This window comes from Electrophorus electricus, chromosome 10, assembly GCF_041902795.1.
Source record: "Electrophorus electricus isolate QZ-2024a chromosome 10, ASM4190279v1, whole genome shotgun sequence".
Taxonomy (NCBI): domain Eukaryota; kingdom Metazoa; phylum Chordata; class Actinopteri; order Gymnotiformes; family Gymnotidae; genus Electrophorus; species Electrophorus electricus.
The window spans coordinates 23365777-23375776 of NC_137506.1; the positions used below are offsets into that span (position 1 = coordinate 23365777).

Here is a 10000-nt window from a genome sequence, read left to right on the forward strand (position 1 = left end):
GAGAGTGAGGGAGAGTGAGAGGGAGGGAGTGAGAGAGAGATTGAGGGAGAGTGTGAGAGAGAGAGTAAGGATCAGAGCAGTGTGAAGTCTCATCAGCTGGCCTGGACAGCGTCATAAATGAATGTCTGTCAGAAACCTATCCAACACAGACATGAGATCCACTGAACGCTGTTTGACTCGGTGTGTTTGCATGTCTGTGTGTTTATAGATATGTAAATTTTGCTCCCATTATGTTATGCAAGCAAGTGAACCACGGCAGGAAGAGCTCTGACATGTTTGCTTTCAACAGCAAATTAGTCAACAATGGAGAAGCTGCAGCAGGGCTCAGGCAGCGGAGCTATAGGCCGAAGTGCAGAGCTCGGGCGCCCACCCCCCGCACCGGCTGATGGACCGCTCCCTCCACCTCCGTGATGGACACACTGCAAAACATGTTTTTCTCCACGGTCATGCAGCCAAGCCTGATGAAAATACATGTAGCTCACACACATAAACATACACACACACACACACACACACACACACACACACACACACACACACACACACAAGCAAAAACGAATGCGGAGCAAGTGGTCATCCTAGAATCAGACCAGAGCACTTACTCTGCCCGTGTTTTGACATGCACATATTTCAGTTCTGTGTGGTTAGACGGGGTCTGTGAAGACACACTCGGGAATTCCACTGATCTGATAATACCGTATGACCATGACAACGACGCAGAGTTTTCAGCAATGCTGCAGTTGACAGTATGAACCAGGTCGTCTCTAGCTTCCAGAACTCTCCACAGGAGCGGCTGGGACTGCTTCGATCGAGACAACAGTAGGATTCACCCGTCTACTCGCAGCATGGGCGACAGGGGCAGGGGACAGTATGTGACTACACCCGTTACTACATCTTTTACCAGACCTGTTGCCCCGCCCATTATTGTGTTCACCACCGCACTCGTTACGTTACTGTACTCATTAGTGCATTCGTTAGTGCTCGTTAGTGCATTCGTTAGTGCTCGTTAGTGCATTCGTTAGTGCTCTTGTCGATTGGTGACGCTGTTTATGCCCAGCAGCTTGTGCTGGTACGTCCCACATCCACGTGCACATCAAGTGTCCACTGCAGCCTTCCATGGTCAGCTGTGGTGAAGGAGTAATATATATTAACTGAGAGGGATATAATTCCAGAAGAATTCTGGCAGGCTGGGATGGAAAGGCTTGTTCAGAATAGTGCAGGACTATGGGAGTGTGTGTGGAATGCTCAGCTCAGGGTGGAGTATCGCAGGCTGCGGCATTTAAGGGCACTGAGTGTATATGCATGCACCGCACACACACACACACACACACACACACACACACACACACTTATCCACACCCACATATGCATATGCACACACACTTACTGTATAGATGTTTGTAATACACCAGTGCACATACAGCACATAGAGGAACACACACACACACACTCACATTCTCTGTATATACCAGCAGTGAGTGGCAGGTGGTTGGTACGGCTGTGTATAGGACTTGCTCTATCCTTTCAGAGCGGGACACATTCCTAGACTGTTTTGTCTGGAACGAGAGACTCAACACAAAGCCTATTTCCAACATTTTCCTAATTAACCTCCTGCATTAGGGACCACTGCAGACCCAACTATGGCCTTCAGCCCCACAGGCAACGGAGAGGCTGAAGGGCGAGCCTGATTCGCATGCCTGGGAGGGAACGCAGGCTCTGCCTGTCAGGCACTAGCAGGTGAAAAATGCCCTGGCTATGCGCCGCTTCTCCAACCACTGCCGCTGGCTCTGAGTGCGCGAGGTTTGGCGGAGGCGTGATGGCGATTCATGTGAACCACAAATCAACCTGCGATTACAGCCTGTGACAGCTGCACACAGACGGCCTCAAAGACACTGCCTCGCTCCGCCTTGATGTTATGCAAATGTAAACAGCTGTCATTTCTGAAGCTGCCGTCTTCGTGCGTTCCGCCAGTGTGGAGATCGAAGGGTTCTCAAAATGTGTGTGTGCACGTGTGTCTGTGTGTGTGCACGCATCCATGTGCGTGTGTGCCGGCGCGCTTGTTTTTTTTTTAATCTGCGCCCCATTATCACACACGAGTCTTAGACGAGAACAACAAAGACGAAGTGAAAAACAAACAGGAGCAGAAAAAAGAGCAAAGCGCCATAAGAATCCAAAGTAAAGTGGAGTGGATGAAAAAGTGGCTCAGAGAAGCTGAGCCACCAGCCAGATTAGGATGCATTCAGTGCCCTGTTACTGTTACTTTCTACAGGTGCAGAAAGAAGCTTACACACATACACACACACGCGCGCACACAAACACAAGCACACACGCACGCATGGTGTAATTAAGCCTCTCTGTCGATGAGAGCTACCCTTCATCCTTACAAGAAAACAACGCTCTTTCTTCATCCTTTATCATTAAAACACATCAAAAGCTCTTCCAGGCAACAGGAAACTTTTTGTTTCCTAACATACATCGTTTTTTTTGTTTGTTTTTTTTCCTCACATACACTGTTTTCATGACCCTGGCAAACCTAGTGTCCATATCAGAGCAGGTCGCGTCTCCAGATCCATTACAGCAGTTTTCCAGAACCGCAGAAGTAAAGGCAGAGAAAAGCCACGGTACAGACATTTCCCTGAGACGAGCCACGGTGTTGCATTCTGGGACGCTATAATAGGCTCACTTGCTCTCCACCCAGAACAAGACTATAGACAGATGTTACACTTGTTAGAAAAGGATTGCTACGACTTGAAAACTGTTATATATGTTTTAATCTTATAAGTATAGCTTTCCAAAAGCCATATTTGTAACTCGCTACCTGTAATTATGAAAATATTAAGGAAAGACTGTAGACAGTGCTGGAATATGGCTGTGCTGCACAATGTCACATCTGCTATACCGTGTCTGAGTCAATACATTTACTACCATAGCAAGGAAGAGTGGAACATATTCAGTGGAAACCCAACACATTTCAACATAAACTCCCCATAATGCCTCCATAAGCCCTGCATAACCCCTGGAAAGCACCTCCATAACCCAGCAGAAAAGGCCTCCGTCACTCTTACACGACCTGTCCTCTCTGTGCTTCAGCTTGTGTCCAGTCTGTAGTGTGTGTGCGAAAGCCTCTTAACCCTTAAGGCTCTCTGCTGTTGTCAAGGTCACCGTGCATATGGCACACTGTGTGCCCAGCCATTCAGTGCCTGTGGTAAACCACCGTGTGCATCACGCCTAATTACACTGCCAGTCTTGACTGTCATAAAGGCAGTGGCTCTCTCTCTCTGCAGATGTCTGACCTTCACAGGCAGCTGAGCTTTTATCAGCCTTTAAAAAGTTACCCTGCATCTATAATTTATCCCGAGCTAACTATGATCCGGGTGCTGGAGGCGCAGTTCTGGAGCTGACCAGAGGGGCGCGCTTCTCCATCAGGCCTAGAGTGCCGATCTGCTGCTGGTGGGGGTGTGATGCCACGCCCGCCTCTCAGCCGGACAGAGGAGGAGGAGGAGGAGTAGGGTGGCTGGTGGAAGATGAAGGTGGAAGATGAAGGTGGAAGATGAAGGTAATTGTGAGTAAATGTACCACTCTGGCTGGCACACACAGAGGATCATGTCCACAAGTTCCTTTGGTTTTGGCCATGCAAATGAAAACAGCCTTTTCTTAAATATCTTTGTGTGTGTGTGTGTGTGTGTGTGTGTGTGTGTGTGTGTGTGTGTGTGTGTGTGTGTGTGTGTGTGTGTGTGTGAAAACAAAAAAACAATATTGATATAACTGTGCCATGACATTAAACACTAGTAAAAAGGCAGATCCATTTGAGGAAATGGAGCAGGAGGAGAAAAAGAAAAACAAGAATGAGAGAGAGAGAGAGAGAGAGAGAGAGAGAGAGAGAGAGAGAGAGAGAGAGAGAAAGCAGCTGCCCTCACATGCAGGCCTGCATATTAAATCAGCTAATTGATTATCTGGGTTGACAAAACTGGGTGGTAAATTTATTCTGTGTATTTGTGGGTAAACAAAGAGCACAGAGGGCTTTCTGTGGCGAGCCCGTCCCCAGGTCAAGTAGGGCAGCCAATCACAGCCCCCGGCAGCACAAAGAGCAGTATGGTAGTCCAGAAAGGACATAAAGCCACATGTATATACAGCTATGGGAAAATACTTGAAAACCTGTCTGGATTCCTATAGGAATGTCACTTAAAATGTGATTAAATTAATTAATTAAACTAATGAATTCCTTTGAAAAATATTTGTATTTCTCATTTTTAATATGTATTTAAGTCATAATAAATAAAATGTCAAATATTTAAACTGCTACATGTTCATGGAACAACGTGACTGGTTTAAACATTCAAGGTCATTGATGGAAAGAGTAGGTGAGCCTCTAAAATAATGACCTCTTGAAAAGGGGCTAATTGGTGTCAGGTGTTGTAATGTGAGTTTGATCTGCTCTGGCACATAAACACAAACACGCGGGCACACATACACACACACACACAATGTTGGTTACTTGCAATTCAAAATAGATATTTGTTGAAATACAATTAGGGCAGAACAATTAATCAATTTATTATTGAAAAACTTCAGATGACATGAGCTGTAAAATGTCTGACATATTACTGACTTGTCTGCTAAACTGCATGATAAAATGGATGTGTCGTTTGTAAAATGTTATTATTCGTTATGATTTAAATGATGAAAAAATGTTTAAGAGAACTCTTGACAACTGCAGATAAGGTAGCCAAGCTTTGTTTCACAACTGTATATCATGCATTAAGTCCATTGCATCTATGGACATAAAATATGCACTATACACATTAGGCTTTATATCAATTTTTATATAAGGATATGGAATCATTCCATAAGAAGAGAGAGAGAGAGAGTGTGTGTGTGACTGCAGGTAACATTAGTGCAGCAGCTCATCTCTGTTCTCTTTATTAAGCACTATCATACATGGTCTAATCTGTCTAAAATTAGCCACCCTGCTCAACAAGTAATGACTGCCCTGCATCCATTATTAGTTCATCTTCCCCAGATCAATCACTGGCCGAGCTCGCTTTTTTTTTAAATGTCATCCTAAAACTTTTCACAATCAATTAAGGTGAAGATTAATGGGGACAATTTGCCAGGAACAAGTCCTTTCTGGAAAAGGCCACGCCTCGACAGACTTCCAGGCCTGTATTGATGTTAATTATAAATTTCCACTCTTCCCTGTCAGACTCTTAACCTGTCGGAGAGGGAGGAGTGGTGGTGGTTCACGGAACCGCAGAGCGCTATTTAAATATTCCTAATCCGCTTTACGGACACAGGTGACTGGTGGAAATTGCACTTTCTGTTCTGTGTCGTTCCGGGGGATCTGAGAGGACACCCGTTCTCTGGTTGAACATGGGAGGAGAGGCGTTCTTCTGTGGAGGCACTAGCCTCCCCTCCCCCGCTCCCCTGAGCTCTGCGTGTACTTGCGCTTCGCAGGTAAGCGCAGTGAGATGTCACTTCTCATTTAGCTCATGCGTAATAGCACCCACACATCCTCCATATGCCTGTCATCTCTCTCCCCTGAGACCACAGATATCTATACCACCGCACGCCTTCCTAACACTGCTTTTCTTTTTCTGAATGAAGGAGCTGTGTTTAAAGGGAAATCAAAGTAACAGATTAATAATTGTTTAACCTAAGAGACTTCCAGCCCGTCTCTAACAGAAACCCCACAATAACACGAGCGATTAATATCCTCAGTGCTAATCTGCATATCAACTATTTTTCAGTGAAAATATGGTTTAAAAAAAAAAAAAAAACTTCAGTAATAATACAATGATATCCAAGGCCAGACACAAAATAACAGTTTAGCAAACCTCTCAATTTGGCAGTTCACTGAGGATTATACAACAGGTAAAGACAGGCACATAATTTTGACAGTACTTTATGATATATATTTTTCATAATATATTTTATCATGAGTATGAGCAGGGAGGATTAAAGTGGCTGGTTGTTTGAGAATGTAATATGTCTAACAGAAGATTAACTGTAGTTGAACAACATGTACTTTTCACTGCAACTCCTATCCAGTCTCATATAGTTCTCTGTATATACGGTATTTACGGTTTACAAAAAAAAAAAAAAAAAAAAAAGGCTTTTAGCTAAAAAGACTTTAAAACATCCAGGAATGCTTGGCATTTCATCTGGTTTTGACTCACTTCTTACCTGACAAAACTCTGATTGCCTGTGCCCAGGGTAATAATGTTCATTTGCATTAGCTACGTGCCAGCCAGAAGGGACAGTAGGATTTATCAGTGTAGACAACATGGACATCACACTCAGTGCTTCACTGTGTTGATAGGGAGTTTGTGTGCTTGACTCAATGCAATGGGACACCTGCATGTATAGATAAATCCACTGTGAGCATGGCATGCCCAGGACAGACTTAAGCTCCACCTACCTGCAGGATGTGGCTGCCCAGGTGAGGCTCAAAGATCTCTGTAGCAACTGCACTGGGGCTCCTCCTCCGCTGAGAGCCAATAGCTGAGAAAAGCAAAAGAGCAGTGTAAATGTTAGTCTGTATACGTGTGAGTTTGTGTATTTGTGTGTGTGTGTGTGTGTGTGTGTGTCTGTGTGTGCACGCATACACATCCATACATTAGTAATTCCAAATAGACTTCAAAACGGAATCTCCTAGCATGATTTAAGCAGATATGGTAAACTGATAACAAACACTTCTACCTGAGTAATACTAACCCCCTGCTACTGAAAATCCACAGATGCAAATCAAAGCCTACTTATGGCCTGCACCCATCTCCCGGCGCCTACAGGGCCACTAAGCCCACTGTTTATATGAGGGATAATATCAGGGCATTGATTCGCCTGTGCTGCACCCAGTGAACAGTGCCCTTAGGGCATTTTTTTTCCAGGTCTACAACTTTAAAGCAGGCTAGGGCACTGAGAACGCTACAGCTAAAAAATGGCCTGGGGTGATTTCCAACTTAACAGACCCTGTCCCACCAGAGCTCATTACTGAGAATTTTATAACAAAGTGCTGTGTACTTAATTTTCCAAGCTTAGCCAGGCGTTCGGGTAATGTTGCAGAATTAACTGCAATTAATGGTGTAATAAAAGAATTGAAGGGCCATTAAGGAGTCTCAAGGACCAAGAGCAAACAGGGTATTGGCGAAAGGGGCCGGGGCAGAGGGACCCAGGGAGAGGACCAGACGAAGTGGCTCTGGGGGGCGGGAGAGCGAAGACTGCGTACGAGGGGCTGGCGTCCTTCAGAGCGGCCGCGGGAAATCTGCTCCTCTTCCCTGCAGTTATGCTTTCAGCATTTAGCCCTGTGTCAGGCCCCGAGGAGAGTCTGGGCTAGTGGAGACACAGAGGCAGACACGCTGGGGGACGCAGGGGAGCTAGCAGTTCTGTCCCTGGGGCAGGTGGGTTAGGGAAAGCCATTGCAAGGGGGGTGGGGGTGGGGGGGTGTTGGGGGTCACCACCATGGCACAGCTAACAGGACCACACAACAGCTCACAGCAGAGGGAGCTGTTACACCCCAAGAACAGCAGACTGGAACTGAGAAGGCAAACACAGACCCACGCGCTTACACACACTTATTATACACCCTTATTAGTCACAACCTATCGGCTTCTTCTTATGACATTGTTTTGATCTGGTATACGCGTTTATTGAACAGATTCTCATACACACCCGTAGCTGTGCACACCCACACAGATATGACCGCCACACACACACACACACACATGCACACACACACACACACACACACGCACACAGACACACACACCTATAACAGTCAGATCATGTAAGAAGACAGAAGAAAATATCAAAGATCAAAGCACACTTGACCAACTTCAATTATCTTCCTCTATCCGTGTCGAGTCCGAGGAGGAAATGATTCTCCTTTGCCAGTACAATAGCCCTCATCATAAGGATCCTTGCCTTTGAATGAGCACTGCATGAAAATCAGGGAGAGATTGCTCTGCACACAGAACGTTTCCTGACCTTGGGGATCTTTTCAAACTCCAAAGTAGATGGTGGTTAATATTTCATAATAAAGAAGTTGAAATGTTAAACTTGGCATGCTGGTTGGGTACAGAGGCCAGAACCGAGCCATTCGGCTTACACCGCACTGCTGCTTCTACCGAGGGTGCCGTTAGCTAGTCACATGGCCTAGCACATGCACACTGCTACCTAGCACAGCAGGACCTCCCTTGACACCCACAGCCAAGTGTCAAGTATGGCATCTCAGGAGGACAAAATAAAGGAAAAATGCTAAATGGATCTGAATGGGGGAAAAAACAAAACAAAACTAAAGATGATGAAGGCGACAGCAGACGGTGGCCTGTAGGTTGTTGTGTGTTAAGCAAAGATTTCACTCCGCTTGACTTTGTAAATAACTGGAAGCGGCACTTTGGTGAATCTCATTGTGAGGACTTTGCTTTGACCTTCGGCGTGCTGCTGAGATTCCTTGATGATCGGTGAAACAGTGGAATGTGCAGCTGTGATGCCAAAATCGACCAATCAGCAGCAGCTACGAGGAACCAATAAAACGGAGAGGACGGTGATGTCATAAAGAACCAACAGAACACTCTGGAGCCAGCTCCACCCTGTCGTGACCAGCCCAGGTTCTGACACTAACCCACTTTCTCTATAACGTCTAACGTCTAGACAAATAAGCTCACAAGCCACAGAACAATAAATAGACATAAACAAAGCAAGCAAAAAGACAAACAGAATGCGCAAACAATAAAATGAAACAGATATCACTGTAAAATAAATAAATATAGGTACACCCACAAAAAAAATTCACCTTTCATTTTTAATAAGTGCAGATGAGGGAGGGGCTCTGAAGGGTACTCTCCGCATCCATCACAACGTGCAGTCCCCGCGTCCTACATACATATCATGTCTGCGATTCAGTGAGATGAGATGAGGGCCAAGGCAGACCTGAGGCAGGTGTGTGTAGGCAGCACAGTGCTGGAGAGTCAGAGCTCCTCTGCAGGCATCTGAGAAGCCATGGAGATAAATATAATTGTATATTGATCCCAGGCATTATGCTCTAATAATCTGCTTCATTTTGCTTATGCCAAAATTGATAAATGAAAGGCAAGCAGGGAAAGAGCTGGGGACTCCACAGTGACTATTGCAGGGGCTGCGTACCATCACCTGCTGCTAATCCCTGTTACAGGGGCGTCACACCGCACAGATTCACATAGATATTTGTATAAGATTTATATCTGAAAAAGATTGCAGGTGAGTAACTGCAGTGTGTGTCTCTGTGTGTGTGTGTATATATATATATATATATATATATATATATATATATATATATATATATATATATAAAGAAAAAAACCCTGTAGAACTTCCAATGTGTATTCATATTTGCTGTGGAACAGATATAGATATATACAATCATGGCATTAGGTGCCTTGATGGGTATTAAATATGAGTGTACTGAATGCAGGTGTTCTCAGGTTCTTCTTCAGGCCTCAAGCTGATGTCATGTGGTGCGAGTATTCATGTTCCTGCTCTGTGCAACGGCAATGTGCATTATTCACAAATCCTTGTCTCAAATTCATGCACATGCAAATGGCGTAAAGGCCTTCCCTGATTTACACTAATGCCATTTTATTATAAGAAAATATCAGTTCCCATTTAACAGCTCCAATATTTAATGTTGGTGCCTAACACTGTCATGCCGTAACCAGCTTTTGGCGTGAGCCGGTAGAGGGTGTAATCTGATTCTCCACACAGTGGCAATTTCAAACTGCCGTACTATCTCAAAGTCAATTTAACTTTCTGTTTTATAAGTCAACATTATTGCTATTGTTAATTTATTTCTTGTTTAATGGGAAATTGGCAACATGGCCCCTGACTGTCATTTTAAATCTGCAGTCATTTCTCGTGAAGCTTAGCGCTCTTATTCCCTGCTCCTGGATTAGCAGGGCTTAATGGCAGCACCCTGCCTCGCCCCAGCTCAGGGGCAGCTACCGGTACACAAATTGCCAATTCAATT

General features: G+C 44.9%; 1 protein-coding gene across 5 annotated transcripts in view; it reads right to left on the reverse strand.

The window, feature by feature from the left end:
• The window catches only part of npas3 (neuronal PAS domain protein 3), a 220275-nt gene that overhangs the window by 105391 nt on the left and 104884 nt on the right, over nucleotides 1-10000 (reverse strand). For all 5 annotated transcript variants that reach the window (XM_081721169.1, XM_027013213.3, XM_081721167.1 and 2 more), the window contains one exon: nucleotides 6419-6501. In XM_081721169.1, the coding sequence (XP_081577295.1) occupies nucleotides 6419-6501 (83 nt within the window). The remainder of the gene's footprint in view (nucleotides 1-6418; nucleotides 6502-10000) is intronic.